Source organism: Carcharodon carcharias, chromosome 3, assembly GCF_017639515.1.
Source record: "Carcharodon carcharias isolate sCarCar2 chromosome 3, sCarCar2.pri, whole genome shotgun sequence".
In the NCBI taxonomy this organism is placed as follows: domain Eukaryota; kingdom Metazoa; phylum Chordata; class Chondrichthyes; order Lamniformes; family Lamnidae; genus Carcharodon; species Carcharodon carcharias.
In genome coordinates, this window is record NC_054469.1 from 154,025,956 (window position 1) to 154,044,324 (window position 18,369).

At 41.9% G+C, this 18,369-nt stretch overlaps 1 protein-coding gene across 2 annotated transcripts in view; it reads right to left on the reverse strand.

Moving 5' to 3' along the window:
• Positions 1 to 18,369, reverse strand: part of cmc1 (C-x(9)-C motif containing 1) — a 194,255-nt gene that overhangs the window by 152,681 nt on the left and 23,205 nt on the right. The window contains exon 2 of one of the 2 annotated variants that reach the window (XM_041184744.1): positions 10,671 to 10,720. In XM_041184744.1, the coding sequence (XP_041040678.1) occupies positions 10,671 to 10,720 (50 nt within the window). Of the gene's footprint in view, positions 1 to 10,627; positions 10,721 to 18,369 lie in introns of both variants that reach the window. The other variant, XM_041184743.1, reaches the window with a different exon arrangement.

Below are 18,369 nucleotides of genomic sequence, written 5' to 3' on the forward strand. Positions count from 1 at the left end.
TGTGTGTCTTGTGTGTGTGTGTGTGTCTTGTGTGTGTGTGTGTGTGTGTGTGTGTGTGTCTTGTGTGTGTGTGTGTGTGTCTTTTGTGTGTGTCTTGTGTGTGTGTGTGTGTGTGTGTGTCTTTTGTGTGTGTCTTGTGTGTGTGTGTGTGTGTGTGTCTTTTGTGTGTGTCTTTTGTGTGCGTGTGTTTTGTGTGTCTTGTGTGTGTCTTGTGTGCGTGTGTGTGTGTGTGTGTGTCTTGTGTGTGTGTGTCTTGTGTGTGTCTTGTGTGTGTGTGTGTGTGTGTGTGTGTGTGTCTTGTGTGTGTGTGTCTTGTGTGTGTGTGTGTGTGTCTTGTGTGTGTGTGTGTCTTGTGTGTGTGTGTCTTGTGTGTGTGTGTCTTGTGTGTGTGTGTCTTGTGTGTGTGTGTCTTGTGTGTGTGTGCGTCTTGTCTGTGCATGGTGTGTGTGTTGTGTGTGTCTTGTGCATGCGTGTGTGTCTTGTGTGCATTCCAGATAGAACAGGCAGAAAGGCAGGAGAGAGAAAGAAAACAAGAAACGGAATTAGAAAAGGAGGAAAGAGAAAGGGAAAGAGAATTCCAACTTAGAGTGCTGGCAGTTAAAAAAGAGACACTAGTCGGTGAGGCAGGACTTTTTTCCAGATCATAACCCAGTGGGGAGATGTTTAAATTTATGCAAGCTCTTCCAAAATTTGAGGGAAGGGATATTAAAGCATTATTTATTTTATTTGAAAAGATAGCTAAACAGATCAACTGACCAAAGGAAAACTGGACATTGCCCATGCAGATCAAATTGACAGATACAGCATAGGAAATTTATGCTTCATTGTCAGAGGAGGTTTCTGGGGATTATGATGGTGAAAAAGGCCATTTTGAGTGCATATGAGTAGGTCCTTGAAGCTTACAGACAAAAGTTTCGAAATTTAAAGAAACAGCCTGGGTAGACTTACATTGAATTTGAAAGCATGAAGCAAAGTAGTTTTGACTGAAGGATATGAGCATTAGGAGTTGAAACTACCTATGAAGTTCTCAAGGAGACCACTCTCTTGGAAGAATTTAAAAACTCCCTACCTTCTGTAATAAGAAACAATGTTAAAGACCAAAGAGTTGCAACTTCTAGACAGGCAGCAGTAATGGCTGAGGATTATGAGCTGATCCATAGAACTAAACCGTTTTTTCATCATGCCCATAAATTTGAAAAGGATAGAAAGTGGGAGAGTGAAAGGAAGGCAAGTAGCCAGGGTAAAGAATGGATAGCTTGGAGCACCTTGAGATCTCCTCCCCAGATCAGGAAGTAAGGTACTGAGGCTGGAGGTGAAACTCGAAGGCCGAAGTGTTTCCATTGTAATAAAGTAGGACACCTTACTTCAGAATGCTGGATTTTGTGAGGGAAACCAATGGGACTTATTGGGGTTTGTAAGAGTGAGTCCGAAAAGGGAACTAAAAAAGAAAATGCCACGGATCAAATTGTATCTTTAACTACAAATAAGGGTCTGGAGGTAAACACTGCTGTGAATGCAGGTGAAGTGAATAAGGTAGATGAGAGATATAGAGTTTTTGTCTAAAGGAAAGATGACCCCCTTTTCATCAAATAATGCAGCTAAACCCATAACTATATATTAAGGGACACTGGAGCTACTTGAACTTTTTTGCTGGAGAAGGACCTAGTTTTCCCCCAGAGAGTTCAATCAAAGCCAAAGTATTCGTAAACGGGATAAGTGGAGAGTATATCCCGGTTCCATTGTACAAAGTGCAATTGGGGTGTGATATGTTGTCTGGATCGGTCTGTAGGAGTGGTTAAGAAATTACCCGTGGATGGAGTTGATTTACTCCTGGGGAATGATTTAGCAGGAGTGAAGGTTATAGCTTTGTCCATAATTACGGAAAGTCTGAGAGAGGCTAAAGAGATGGAACAGTTACAAGAACAAGTTCCTGGTATTTTTCCATTGTGTGTGGTGACCAGAGCAATGGCTAAACAAAGTCCATCACCAGAGGTCAAATGAATATCATGAGCAGATGTTAGAGTAGCTGAAATCTTCCTTAAGGATGAGGATAATTCAAAGGAAGTGTTTAGCAGGTCTTCATTAAATTGAGGTTCAGAAAGCAGGTACAGAGTTAAACAAGTGAGCACAGTTAGCTCACACTGAAGATGAAGTGGAAGGAGTTCCAGAGTGCTTTTACCTTAAAAACGGAGTTCTGATGAGGAAGTGGAGACACCCTCACAGACCTGTGGATGATTAAGGAAAAGTTCCTGAAGCATAAAGACTAATCCTCCATGTTGGATTACGTGTCCATGTTTCTAGAAAGACTCACAGGAGCATGTGAAGAAGCAAGAGAAGCACTTAAAAATTTCCCAAGCCAAAATGAAAGAGTGGGCAGACAAACATGCTACAACTAGAACGTTCAAAGCAGCAGACAAGGTATTGGTATTGTTGCCTTTATAGTGTGAACCCCTGAAAGTGAAATTCAGTGGTCCCTACAAGATAGTTAATAAAGTGACTTATCTGATAGGTACTCCCGAGCATAGGAAGAAGAAACGGTTATATCACATAAACATGTTAAAGCAATATCACCACAGAGAAGATGATAAGACAGAGCAAATGGACCAGGTGGTAGGAGTAGTGGACAATGACAGAGAAAAGTAGACAGTACCCAAAGCGAACCTCCTACAATTTGACTAGCCAATACGACAATACTGGGACAGTTAAGACACTGTGTTCTCATATTTAGAGGAAGGGCCAAGGGAAGATCTAATAAGGTTACTTAGGAAGTATAAGAGAATTTGTAGGCATACACCCGGATGTACTACTTTAGCTAAACATGACATGGGCTGGTTTATCCCGGAAAAACAAGCTCAGTTAGAAACAGGGATCCAATATATGCTGGACAATCAATTGATTGAGTCTAGCCAAAGTGGCTAGAGTATTTGTTCCTAAGCTGGATGGATTCACTAGATTTTGTATAGACCATAGAAAAGTGAATGTAGTAACAAGGACAGATTCGTACCAAATTCCTTGGTCAGAAGGTTGCATCAATAGGGCTGGCAGTGCCTCATTTCTTACTAAAATCGATCTATTGAAGGGGTACTGGCAAGTGCCGTGAACATCAAGGGCTAAAGAAATATCCACCTTTGATACTACCCACTTGGTATGACAATGTTTAACATGCTGTTTGGGTTTAAAAACTCCCCAGCTACATTTCAGAGGCCTATGAATCAAGCCATAGCCGAAGAACATAACTGTGAGATTTATTTAGACAATGTCATAATATATTGTAACACATGGGAAGAACATGTAAAGCAATTAGAGGACCTGTTTAAGCAATTGCAGATGGCTGGCTTAGTCATAAATCTGGCCAAAAGCGAATTTGCAAAAGCAAGGGTAATTTACCTATGTCACATCGTAGGACATGGGCAATTGTTGCCGAGAACAGCAAAAGTGAACGCTCTAATAGAATTTCCCATTCCTAAAACTGAATGAGAAATCCTGAGGTTTTTGGGGATGTGCGGGTTTTATAGGTAGTTTGTGCCCAACTTCAGCACAATAGGTGTACCTCTTACCAATTTGTTAAGAAAACAGGCAAAAGTGCTGTGGTCAGCAGAATGCCAAGCAGCCTTTAAATAGCTGAAGGCAATCGTAATAAATGAGCCAGTGTTGGCCACCCCTGACTTTACCAAACCTCTTAAAATGGCAATTGATGCTAGCGACTTGGGGGTAGGTGCAGTCCTATTTCAAGATGATCAATTACAGATGGAGAAGCCAGTGGGGTACTTTTCCAAGAAACTAAATCAATATCAGATGAAGTATTCTACAGTAGAAAAGGAAATTCTAGCATTGTTTTTGTTTCTTCAACACTTTGAAGTTTGTGTCCAACACAATAACAAAGAAACACTAATCTACACTGACCACAATCCACTGGCATTCATTGAAAAGTTTAAAACTCAAAATGCGAAACTGTTTAGATGGAATCTATTGTTTCAACCACTCAACGTAAAGGATGTTCACAGTGCCAGTAAAGGTAATGTGATTGTGGATGCAATGACCCGGATGAAAATACTAAAATAAGCTAAAGGAGTAAGAAATGCTGAAAATTATATAAGATTGTATAAGGGGGAGGAAGGATGAATGAAAGTAAGTCTCGTTTGTTGTTATCCCTGTGTCACATACCTTGTGGTGAAATATGTTTTTGAAATGGCATTTCATCTCCTTTTAGGGCGGAGGCATGTAATGAACATATCTTTTTATTTCTGTTGGACTGTTGTAAAGAACATATCTTTTATTTTCTATTGGACTGTGAATTAGAATTACAATGGCTAAAGGACATGTCCACTGGAATAGGATGCGAAATATAGACAATGTTGCAGTTCTGGAACAGAGTGTGCCATGAAAAATGGGATGGTGCCAGAAAGAGTCCATGGCCAAGGGAGCTGCCTGACAACAGCATTTTAAATGGCGCCTGACGAGGTGACCAGATCAACCCATTGAATCCTGTACTCCACATTGGTGCTATTGAACTGTTTTATCCCACCCTTAAATGCCATGTTTTGTGTGTCTTGCGTGTGTATGTGTGTATAGGGACTTAAAGAAGGTGAGGGGGTAAAGTTTAAGTTATAGTGTTAGAAGTTAGCAGTTCATATTTCTTTCTTTTGCCACTGGTTAATGACAGTTTGTTCAATGAAATTATTTACTTATTAAGTTTACAAACGTGTTCTGTTAACCCAAATTAAACAGTCAGGTAAAATTAGGGCAATCTAGTGTTTTGGTCAAACTTTTCACATTTGTCACGGCTCTGGGGACAGTGGGGCTTGATATTACAGAGCACTATCCCCACTGAGTTGTGACAACAGGGTTGGCCACTACAGACTGAGAAAATAGGTTAAAAGGTAAGACAGTAGATAATCAGTGGCAGACATTTAAGGTATTTCATAATTCATTGCTTCTTTCATAAGACATATTCCATTAAGAAAGACAGCCTTTATGAGAAGGATGAACCATCCATGCCTAACTAAAGAAGTTAAGGATGGCATCAAGTTGAAAGAAAGGCATACAATGTTGCAAAAATTAGTGATCGGCCAAAAGATTAGAGAAAATTTTTGGAAACCAGCAAAGGATGACCAAAAAAAATAGAGGAGGAGGCTAGAATGTGAGAGCAAATTAGAATTTGAAAGCAAACTAGCACGAAATATAAGGACAGGTAGTAGGAGCTTCTACAAGCATAGAAAAAGGAAGACGATAGCTAAAGTAAACATTGGTCCCTTGGATGATGAGACTGGGGAATTAATAATGGGAAACAAGGAAATGGTTGAGACTTTGAGCAAGTGTTTTGTATCTGCCTTCACAGTATAAGACATTAAAAGCACCCAAATAATAGTAGAAGATCAATGGACAAAAGGGAGGCTGGAACTTAAAACAACATCATTTGAGAAAAAGTGGTAGGAAAACTAAGGGAACTAAAGGCTGTCAAGTCTCCTGGACCTGATGGCCTGCACCCTAGGGTCTTAAAAGAAAGGCTGCAGACATAGTGGATGAATTAGTTGTAATATTCCTAAATTCCCTGAATTCAGGAAAGCTTCCAGCGGATTGGAAAATTGCAAATGTAGCATCTCTACTCAAGAAAGGAGGGAGACAGAAAGCAGGAAACGTTCGGCCAGTTAGCCTATCATCCGTCATTGGAAAATGCTGGAATCCATTATAAGGAAGCATTAACAGAATATTTAGAAAATCATAATGTAATCAAGCAGATTCAATGTGGTTTTAGAAAAGCAAAATCGTATTTCACAAACTTATTGGAGTTCTTTGAGGATGTAACAAGCAAGGTGGATTAAAATGAACTAGTAGATGTAGTGTACTTGGATTTCCAAAAGGCAGTCAGTGAGTTGCCACATAAAGATTACGATACAAGATATGAGCTCATGCTGTTCGGGTAATCATTAGCATGAATGGCTAACTAGCAGGAAACAAAGTTGGGATAAATGGGTCATTTTCAGGTTGGCAAACTATAACTAATGGGGTGCCACAGGAATTAGTGCTGGGGAATCAATTAATTACAATCTATATCAGTGACTTGGATGAAGGGAAAAAATGTACTGTAGCCAAATTTGCTGATGTTACAAAGATATGTAAGAAAGCAAGTTGTGACGAGGACACAAAGGGATATAGGTTAAGTGAGTGGGCTAAAATTTAGATGAAGTGTATGTGGGAAAATGTGTAATTGTCCTCTTTGGTAGGAAGAATCGAAAAGCAGATTATTTAAATGAAGAGAGACTACAGAACACACAGCCATCTGGGTGTTCTCATACATAATCACATGCAGTTACAGTGAAGTAATTAGGAAGGCAAATTGAATACTAGTCTTCATTGTAAGGGGAACGAAGTATAAAAGTAGGGAAGTTTTGCTACAACTGTACAGGACGTTGATAAGACTAAACCTAGAGTACTGCATACAGTTTTGGTCTCCTTACTTAAAGAGGGGTATATTTGCACTGGGGGCATTTCAGAGGAAATTTATTAGGCTGAAAGATTGTCTTATGAGGAAAGGTTGAGCCTTTTCTCATTGGAGTTTAGAAGAATGAGAGGTGATCTTATTGAAACATAAAAGATTCTGGAGGGACTTGACAGGGTAGGTGCTGAGGGTATGTTTCCCCTCATGGAGGAATCTAAAACTCGGGGGCACGGTTTCAGAATAAGGGATTTCCCATTAAGAAGTAGATGAGGAGGAATTTCTTCTCAGAGGGCCTTTAATCTTTGGAATTCTCTTCCCCAGAGAGCAATGGAGGCTGGGTCATTGAATATATTCAAGGCTGAGTTAAACAGATTTTTGATCAACAAGGGAGTCAAGAGTTATGGGAGGGGCAGAAGGAAAGTAGAGTTAAGGCCACAATTGGATGAGCCATGATCCTATTGAATGACAGAGTAGGCACAAGGGGCCACATGGCTTACTCCTGCTCCTATTTCTTGTGTTCTTATGTTGTAAGGAACTTGGTGCAGGTCAAGATTTGAGTTGGATGAGCCCAAGTTTAGGAAAGGAGGAGATGAGGCCAGCCAGGAGAGCTTTGGAACAGTCGAGTCTGGAGGCAACAAAAGCATGGATGAGGGTTTCAGCAGCAATCAAGCCGTGACAAAAGCCTAGATAGGACGTAGTAATGGGAAGATATGCAGGGCCAGTGGAGCAACCATGAGGCAACTAGGTAGTTGCCATGTGTGGCAAAATTTGGGTTGTGACAAAAAAACTAAATAAACTATCCATGAAACCACGTAAGAAAACGAACAGGCTTCAGCATTGGGAATCAAAGGTCTAGATCTACTCATATACATCCACATATACTGACATACATATAGATTTCTATGAGCAGAATCTTCCGGTCTGCGTGCGGGGATAGACCCGACAAGCCGATGCATAAAATGACGCGATGCCATCGTAATATTTTGTTTGGCAGGCACGGACCGGAGTCGGCTGCGCGCCCACTGAAATGTTAAGGGCCTATTAAGGCTGTTAAGAAATTAATTAAAATCCTTAAGAACGCTGCCCATCCAACCTTAAGGTTGGTGGGGAGGCGAAAAGACCAATTGGCCTTCGTGTTTTCAGGAAACCTCATCCATGGGTGGGATGAGGTTTCCTGAAGCTTTTATAAAATAAATAAATAATTTTTCCTATCTTTACACACATGTCCCAACTCATGTGACACAGTCACATGAGGGGACATGTTTGAATAAATGTTTTATTTGATTCTTTAATTATTTTCATATCCAGCCCTTCGCGCACACACGCGAAAGAGTCCTGGCCCCAACTCTCCCACCTCCCCATGCCCACACAGGTAGCACTGAGCGCTACCAGCCATGTATTATGCTGGGCAGGCCTTTATTGGCTGGCCCGTGTAAAATGGCGGCGTGCAGCCGATCACGGGTGGCGATCAGCTCCGCATCACCCCCACCCGCTCCCACCTAGCCCTCCAGCCATAGGAAAAATCCTGGCCTATGTATTTACATTGCATTCTTTCCCAAAATTTCATATATTCCTTATTCTGTTTATGCGAGTTTAACAAATTTGTACATCTACATGGCTATTCCAAAACTACGAACCAATAAATAATATCAAAGAGCTTAATTTAATCTAGCCCGCTCTATTGTAATGATTATCGATTATGTAAACTTCGCATAAAATCATCCAATTACCACATAGTATTAGATCATGTGAGCCATATAACACATTATAATGTGCATTTCTTCTACTACATTAGTGTAGAGCAATGAGAATGCACAATCAGTATCATAATATTCTCCTTTTTCAAAATAAATCTGTAATTATAAATGCAGAATTTTTATTCATACTAATGCACAATATTCAATTTTGAAAGTTAAATGTGGCAGGGAGCAAAGCTGAAGGTATGCTGAGATGCCTAACACTCTTGCACCGGCCCTGAAGATGTGGGATCCAAAGCTCAGCTCCGGTTCAAATAGGATGCCAAGGTTTAGCCTGAGACAGTGGCAAGGGAAATAGATAGAATCAGCGAGACAGAGAATGGAGTTGGTGGCAGGGACTGAAGACAACAGTTTCAATGCTCCTAATAGTTAATTGGAGGAAATGTTGGCTCAGCTAACACTGGATATTGAACAAGCAATCTGACAACAAAGAGGAAGTGGAGGGGTTGAGAGAGGTGATATGACAAGGTACAACTGGGTACATGTGGAACATGATAGCACATCTTCAGATGATGTCACCAAAAGTCAACATGTAGATGAGAAGTAAGAGTCATTCCAGAATAGCTCTTTGGAGGACTCCAGAGGTAATAGTGTAGGGTGGGAAGAAAAGCCATTGCATGATATTCTACTGCTAAGATTGAACAAATAAGAGAGGAACCAGGCTGGGAATGTTCCACGCAGCTGGACAATGGAGAAGAGATGTTAGACATGGACAGTGAGGCCAACCACAAAGGCAGCAAAGAGGTCGAGAATGATGAGGAAAGATAGTGCATTGCAGTCACAGACACAGAGGATGTCATTTTACTGCTTTGCCAAGGATAGAAACTTGATTTGATTGGAGAGGTTCAACTATGGAATTGCAGGGAAGACTGCATGGATTTGAGAGGCAGCATGTTCAAGGATTTTGGAGAGGAAGAAATTGGAGATGTGATGGTAATTTCCAAGATCAGAGGGTGCAAGGGTGGTTCTTTTGAGGATAGGGGTGATGCTGATAGATTTTAAGGGATGAGAACAATACAGGAGGAACTAGTATATGAACTAGTAAATTAAAAGGAGAGTGGAAGAGGTGAGTTGGGATGATTGTTGAAACCACCGAGAACGAGAAATCGCTTGTTGCTGAGGTTGAGGGAAAAAAGCAGTGAGGGCGTCTCAGTGAGAAACTTGGCTGGGGCTTGGTACTCAGTACAGAATGAACATTTTAAAGAGGTGGAACAAAGTGAGGTGCTCAAAGAAGGAGAAAGTGCCTGAGAAATATCAGGATACCCCAAGGTAAGATTTGGTGATTATGGCCACACTGCCACCATGGCAGTTTGAGTGGTGTCACGTAATGGAAGGTATAGCTAAACAGGGAGAGTTCAGTCAGGGGCAAGATGCCATCATCCATGATGAGGCAGAGATGCCAGTGCACATATCTGCAATAACATCATGGATGACAGAGGCCTTGCTCACAAGTTAGTGGACAGCTTAGAGGGGGGTCAGAGAGGGGTAGTGATTGTTCATCTGCTGGTGAAGTCCAGGGGTCAGTGGTGGGAGGGCAGTGGTGACAGAAAAGGGGTATGCAGCCTTAGCCCCTGCCCCGGGATGCATATAGAACATATTTAAATATAATGTCTAATCCAAAAAGTTGGAAAATGCATTAATATGCTAAGGATTTAGTTATTTTTTTAAAAAAAGAACATACCACCTGACACCTAGAAACTGAAAGCTGTGTATGGTATACAAAATTGTAAAATTGCTACCAGTCCAAAAATGTTTCAACAGATGCAGCAGCACCATGCAGTTGTGCAAGCATGATATTTAGCAAAGCCAGTTGGTAACTGCAGAATTATAGTCCTACAACCACTACGAACAAGGATTACCAGTGTTCAGGAATGGGAATCCTGTCTGATTTCTCTCCTCACCGCCTCCCACCCACCTAGGACAGTCAACTGAATGATGTGTTCCAACTGCCAATCTGGCTGAGAGCAACTAGTGCCACATATCAGGGACTGGATCCGTGTGGCTCAGCATCACATCAGTGTGTGCATTTATAAACTTGGTCATACAACTTTCTAATATTGTTGCTGAATAATGTAGTGTTGAATCGCAGTAATGTAATGAATATTACACCTTTCTTCACAAGTGTTACTGTTTGAATACACTGCATACATCTAACACAACTGCAGAAATACTGGCAAAGGATAAATCATTAGGGGGGGCTGGTTAGCTCAGTTGGTTGGACGGCTGGCATGTAATTCAAAATAACGCCACAGCTTGGGCTCAATTCCCGTTCCGGCTGAGGTAGATCGGATCTGTCTTCTTGCTCTGCTCCCGAGAGTAGCAACTGACAAAAAAACTGCGAAGAAAATAGCTCAGGATGAAGCATCAACAGACAATGAGCCAAGAGCCTGCCTTCAGCCACAGCACACGTCATGACATGATAAATTATTACCTTCCACCTTATCTGAACAGAGTTCTTTGGCCTTCTCTCTCACCATTTTGGGGATAAGAACATCTTTCTCCACATGCCGAAGTAGATTTGCCTCTGGAAGATATAAAAATGGTAACCTTAAGTGTTAAAAAACCCTTTTTCAAAGCTGCGCGTGCCCCCAGTTTCATTTTATTCTTCGGCTCATCCGACGCCTCAACAAGAAACTTTTTCTCTTTCTCTCAAGTGCTAAGGAACGCAAGCTCCAACAACTCATCGACACCAACACCCATCTAGGACCCTCCACCCCTGCCTGTCCCTCTGTCCCCACCCCATCTTCCAATCCTAGCCCCAGTCGTGTATTCACTATACCCCCTGACCTTCCCCTCTCCGATGCTGAATGTTCAGTGCTCAGCAAAGGACTTAGTTTCATACCCTTACGCCCTCACCTCAATGAATTTCGGGCTCGGCATGATGCTGAACTCTTCTTCCACCGTCTTCGTCTCTGGGCTCACTTCTTTGGGCAGGAGTCCTCTCCCCATTCAACGGGTCCTTTCACCCACCTCCAATATTCTCCCTCCACCTGGACCCCTCCCTCTGGATTCTTACCTTCTCTTGATCTTTTCATTGAGAACTGTTGGCGCGACATTAGTCGTCTCAATTTCTCTGCTCCTCTCACTCATTCTAACCTGTCTCTCTCTGAACTTAGTGCACTCCATTCTCTCAGGTCCAACCCTGACATTGTCATCAAACCTGCTGACAAGGGTGGTGCTGTTGTTATCTGGCGCACTGACCTCTACCTCGCGGAGGCTGAGCGTCAACTCGCAGACACTTCCTCTCTGGACCATGACCCCACCACTGAACATCAAGCCATTGTTTCCAGGACTGTCACTGACCTCATCTCCTCTGGGGATCTTCCTCCCACAGCTTCCAACCTGATAGTCGCCCAACCTCGGATGGCCCGCTTCTACCTCCTACCCAAAATCCACAAACAGAACTGCCCCAGTAGACCGATCGTCTCAGCTTGCTCCTGCCCCACAGAACTCATTTCTCGTTATCTTGACTCCCTTCTCTCTCCCCTTGTCCAGTCCCTTCCCACCTACATCCGTGATTCCTCTGACACCTTACGTCACATCAACAATTTCCAGTTCCCTGGCCCCAACCGCTTCCTCTTCACCATGGATATCCAATCCCTCTATGCCTCCATCCCCCACCAGGATGGTCTGAGGGCCCTTGGCTTCTTCCTCGAACAGAGGCCCGAACAATCTCCATCCACCACTACTCTCCTCCGTCTGGCTGAACTTGTTCTCACACTGAACAATTTCTCCTTCAACTCCTCTCACTTCCTCCAAATAAAAGGTGTGGCTATGGGTACCCGCATGGGCCCCAGCTATGCCTGTCTCTTTATGAGGTATGTGGAACATTCCTTGTTCCAGTCCTACTCCAGCCCCCTTCCACAACTCTTTCTCCGGTACATCGATGATTACTTCAGTGCTGCTTCATGCTCTCGTCGGGACTTGGAAAAATTTATTAATTTTGCTTCCAATCTCCACCCCTCCATCATTTTCACGTGGTCCAACTCTGACACTTCCCTTCCCTTCCTTGACCTCTCTGTCTCAATCTCTGGTGATAGACTGTCCACCAATATCCATTACAAACCCACCGACTCCCATAGCTACCTCGACTACAGCTCCTCACACCCCGCTTTCTGTAAGGACTCCATCCCATTCTCTCAGCTCCTTCGCCTCCGTCACATCTGTTCTGATGATGCTACCTTCAAAAACAGTTCCTCTGACATGTCCTCCTTCTTCCTTAACCGAGGTTTTCCACCCACGGTCGTTGACAGGGCCCTCAACTGTGTCCGGCCCATCTCCCGCGCATCTGCCCTCACGCCTTCTCCTCCCTCCCAGAAACATGATAGGGTCCCCCTTGTCCTCACTTATCACCCCACCAGCCTCCGCATTCAAAGGATCATCCTCCGCCATTTCCGCCAACTCCAGCATGATGCCACCACCAAACACATCTTCCCTTCACCTCCCCTATCGGCATTCCGTAGGGATCGCTCTCTCCGGGACACCCTGGTCCACTCCTCCATCACCCCCTACTCCTCAACCCCCTCCTATGGCACCACCCCATGCCCATGCAAAAGATGCAACACCTGCCCCTTCACTTCCTCTCTCCTCACCGTCCAAGGGCCCAAACACTCCTTTCAAGTGAAGCAGCATTTCACTTGCATTTCCCCCAACTTAGTCTACTGCATTCGTTGCTCCCAATGTGGTCTCCTCTACATTGGAGAGATCAAACGTAAACTGGGTGACCACTTTGCAGAACACCTGCGGTCTGTCCGCAAGAATGACCCAAACCTCCCTGTCGCTTGCCATTTTAACACTCCACCCTGCTCTCTTGCCCACATGTCTGTCCTTGGCTTGCTGCATTGTTCCAGTGAAGCCCAACGCAAACTGGAGGAACAACACCTCATCTTCTGACTAGGCACTTTACAGCCTTCCAGACTGAATATTGAATTCAACAACTTTAGGTCTTGAGCTCCCTCCTCCATCCCCACCCCCTTTCTGTTTCCCCCTTCCTTTTGTTTTTTTCCAATAAATTATATAGATTTTTCTTTTCCCACCTATTTCCATTATTATTAAATATTTTTAAATCTTTTATGCTCTCCCCACCCCCACTAGAGCTATACCTTGAGTGCCCTACCATCCACTCTTAATTAGCACATTCGTTTAGATAATATCACCAACTTTAACACCTATGTGTTCTTTTGTTCTATTGTTGGTGACATCTTTTGATGATCTGCTTCTATCACTGCTTGTTTGTCCCTACAGCCACACCAACCCCCTCCACTTCTCTATCTCTCTCTCCACCACCCCCCCCCCCCCCCACACACCTTAAAACAGCTTATATTTCAACTCTTTCTTGGACTCGAACTCAAGTTCTGTCGAAGGGTCATGAGGACTCGAAACGTCAACTCTTTTCTTCTCCGCCAATGCTGCCAGACCTGCTGAGTTTTTCCAGGTAATTCTGTTTTTGTTTTAACCTTAAGTGTTAGCTTAGTAGATGGCAGAATGTGGATGAATGCTGGGATTTTCTCTAACATTTGGATTTGCTGATTAGGATACTGAGTCTCAGTGAATTACAGATCAAGTACTTGCACTGGTTTCACCACCAACTTTTCTATCATAAAAACTCCAATGGAACTCCAAGCTGGAGCAGTGCAAGTGACATGCATTGTGTGGAACTGTCTGGACTCACGTATCAGGCAGGGTGAATATATATCTTTGAAGTGCACAAAGATTGTAGTCCCCAAACATGAAGTTGCACAGCTAAAGAGTCAACTGGATGGACTTCTGGGAGGGAGAAAGTTTTCTGGAGCTGATGTTCCAGAGGGTAGTTGCTCCTTGCAGTACAGAAGCTGCTAAGGGAGATTGGTGACAATCTACATATAGGACAGGAAACGAAAGGTGAGGATCAAAAGAAGCTTGATTTTCCCAATACGTATACTTATTTATGTACCAGTGATGTAGACAAAAAAGGTAGCCTATAGGAGAGTTACCATCATTTGTTATGGCACGCTGATGGCAAATGCCAAGCTGCCCGAATCCCAGAGGGAAACTTGAAGCAGCTGCCAAAATGGTTTTTGCAATTTGTATAGTATGAGGAGAGGTTCTGAAATCAGGAAACTGTGTCGCCGACTACTTGTGATGCTTTTATAGTAAATATTTATTTTTAAAAATTAAAGCAAAAAAAAAGCCAGAATTACAGTTAATCACAAGAATGGCTTCACACAGTAAACAGTACTTTAAAACAGTTCCACAGTATCTTAGCTTTACCCTCAAAACTAACCGTCCTCTTTTCTGTTCAGCAACTATCCCTATAAATTTTAAAATCTATAGAATTCCAGTCACTTTTACCACACAATGCCTTTTTCCTTGGGGTGTCCTCTGAGGCTGACAGCAACAGGTTCTCCCAGTCTGGCCTTGTTCACACTGTCTTCTAGGAGGTCTGACCAGCTATCCTGCTCTCTTCTGGGAGATTTAAGCAGCTACCCCCACCTAGGCTTCAGTGTTTCCTTAAATGTGTACCCTTCCCTTTGATCTCCCTATTGTCCCAACCAGTCTCTTAGAAATGCTTTCTTCTCAGAATTGACGAGACTCTTCTTTGGCTCTTAGTTCTTTAAAAAAAGTAAACTTATTCTATTTTTACCTATTTACATACACCTTTTTACAACATGCATATATCATCCTTTGAACTAAAACAACTCAATTCAAAATACTCCTATTATTACTTAACGTAAAACTCTGATTGAAGTTCCTCTTGGTTCATTAACATATCAAAACCATTTCTTACTGTTGGTTTTACTCTGGCTTTTACTCCAATTACTATATTTACAACCCCCAACAGCCTGTCTTCCAGTATAACAGAAATATGACAGCGTTATTACCACACGAAAAATATAACAATCTCTTGTTCTCTTGACACAGAGAGTGCACTGTGGGAAAAAGAATACGGGTGGCGTGAATAAGTGAACAGTGATTTTAGGGAATTCTATAGTCAGTGAGTGTATACAGCCTTCTGTAGATGTGATCCAAAGTTCCGAATAGCGTGTTACTTCCCAGGTGCTAAGATTTGTGCCATCACATCGGAATGGGAGGGCCAGCAACCAGAGGATGTGGTTTACTTGGAAGTCAATGACAAAGATAAGAATAAGCTTGAAGTTCTGCAAAAAGATTTCAAGGAGCTAAGTTCTAGAATAAGAAGCTAAACCTCCAGTGTAGTAATACCTAGTATGGATCAACAGGAAGATAAAGGTTAGGATTGTCAATGCATGACTTGAAGGATGGGGTAAAAGGGAAGATTTAGATTCCTGAAACATTGTGATAACTTTTAGGGCTCTGGAAAGGCTGTCTAAATGGGATGGCTTTCACCTGAACTGGAGCTATCCCTGTGGGAAGGATGTAAAGGGCAGTGGTGAAAGATTTAAATGAGCTAAAGGTGTGGGGGTAGTGGGAGGGGAAATCCAAACTGTGCCAAAATGTATGAGAAAAAGAGCAGCAGGACAAATAGGCAGAATGAGGTCAATTACTCAGATAAGAATTCTGTAATGGAATCATGCAGCAAAACAGAACAAGTAAAAAGTACAAATTCAGCTTAAGTGTATGTTGTAATAGCTTTAACTGAGACCTGGCCAAAAACTAAGTATGATTGGGAACTAAATATTCCAAGCTACAGGATCTTGAGAAAGGACAGGGAAATCAGGAAAGGTGGAGTAACAACAATATTGATAAGTGGAAAGAAGGGGTTTCAGTAAGGGTGGCCAGGCAGTGAAAACACTTTGGACTAGAAATTAAGGAAGAATAAAGGATGCAAGATTCTGGTAGCAGTTGTCTACAGACCTCCTGATAGCAGCGATATAGTGGGCGCGGGAAATGTATAAATAAGATACGTGAAATGTAGCAATAAAATATGTAGTTATAATGGAACATTTTAATTTTCACAGACTGGGGAAAGCAGACAGTTAAAAAAAAATTGCCTTTACATTAAGAATGTTTTGGGGACAGTTTACTAAACAACGTGCCAGATTTTGTGGTAGAAATAATGGTTAAGCTATTAGCATTCAGGCTTCATGATGCTCACTAATAATTATTCAATCTGATTCATTAAGGAGATACACAGTTACTTCCTTGTTCATAAAAACAAAAAACTGCAGATGCTGGAAATCCAAAACAAAAACAGAATTACCTGGAAAAACTCAGCAGGTCTGGCAGCATCAGCGGAGAAGAAAAGAGTTGACGTTTCGAGTCCTCATGACCCTAGTTCTGTTGAAGGGTCATGAGGACTTGAAACGTCAACTCTTTTCTTCTCCACCGATGCTGCCAGACCTACTGAGTTTTTCCAGGTAATTCTGTTTTTGTTTTGTAATTCCTTGTTCACACAGGTCCCAGAAGCTCTGTAGAGGGTGTTGCATTTTTTGGGCAGTTATTTGACAGTTACCTCTGCGCAAAAGCTCATCCAGTCTATAAGAAGTGCAAGTATAACATTTGCCGCTGACCATAAAATCTGGCCAAATATACTTTGGAACCGACAAGGAAATAGGCCATACTAGAATTAGTAGCATATAATGAACTAGAATTCATGGACAATCTGATAGTTAAGGAACATCTTATGCATAGTAACCATAATATGATTGAATTGGATCTGTAGTTTGAGAGGAAAAGAGAGCCACAAACAAAGGTTTTAAATTTGAGCAAGTTAAGCTTCTTAGGAATGAGAAATGAAGTGACCACAGTAAGCTCAGTAGAACTGTTAAAGAGTAACCCTACAAACATTGGGAAATATTCACAGAATTATTTGGGGTATGATATTAAACGAGTAAATATCCTTAAAAGGCCAAGTAGTTAAGTAACTACGGTGAACAAACGAGGTAAGCGATCATATTAAGCTAAAAGAAAAGGCTTACACATCTGCTGCAAAAAGGGAATATGCAGAGAAGTCAAAGCTAACAGCAAAAGTTTTTATAACTATATTAAGAGAAAATAAGTAGCAAAAAGGATAGTCCATTAAATGTGGATGCAGGTAAGGCTATAGTAAATGATAAGAAAACAGCAGACTTGTTAATTGAGCATTCAATCTACTTTCAAATTGAAAAGGACAAATTATCAGCAGTACAAGGAATCTAAAATAAATTAATTGGAGGAACTTAGTGAATTTAATATAAGTGAATAAAATGGGAATGTAGACAATAATGAAAGTTAAGATAGAAAAAGCTCCATGACCTGATGGTTTTCACCCCAGGATATTAAAAGAAAAGGTAGAAAAATTGCAGATGTATTAGTCAGAAATTTTCAAGTACTCTAGCTTCAGGAATTGTGCTCTGCAACTAGAAGACTGCAAAAGTCACACCATTATTTCAGGAGAAAGGGAAGGAGAAACAGAGTAACTACAGATCTAACAGTTAATTACTGGACACTATCAGAAACAATTAATGAGCTCTTTGACAAATATTGGCTGATCAGAGAGTTGTGGATTTTTGATGGTAGGTCGTATCTGACTAATTGAGTTGAATTCTTTTATGAGGTAGTCACTAATATGATGGCTAGGGGAGTGTTTATAGATCACAAAAACAAAAATACCTGGAAAAACTCAGCAAATCTGGCAGCATCTGTGGAGAGGAACACAGTTAACGTTTCGAGTCTGAATGACCCTTCAACAGAGCTAAGTAAAAATAGAAGAGAGGTGAAATATAAGCTGGTTTAAGGTGGGGTGGGACAAGTAGAGCCAGTGATAGGTGGAGATAACTGTGTTCCTCTCTGCAGATGCTGCCAGACTTGCTGAGTTTTTCCAGGTATTTTTGTTTTTGTTTTGGATTTCCAGCATCCGCAGTTTTTTGCTTTAATCTGAATGTATATAGATGTTGTCTATATGAGCTTCCAGGAGGCATTTGACAAGGAGCCACAGCACAAGATCATTATCAAAAATGAGAGTGCAAAGAATCGAAGCTAATTTAGTGATGGGGCAGTAATTAGTTGGGAGGTAGGAGACAAGAGATTTGGGATAGAGGGTCCATTTTCTGATTGATAGGATTTGACTAGTGGTAATCCCTAAGGTTTTGTACTGTGGCTGCGGCTTATTTTGCTATATCTATGAATGACTTGAATTAAAGGTCCAATTTTGCAGATGACAGAAAAGTTAGGTAGGCATTGGCATGAAAAAGGACTAAGCGTGTGGGAAAAATTATGGCAGATGGAGTTCAATGT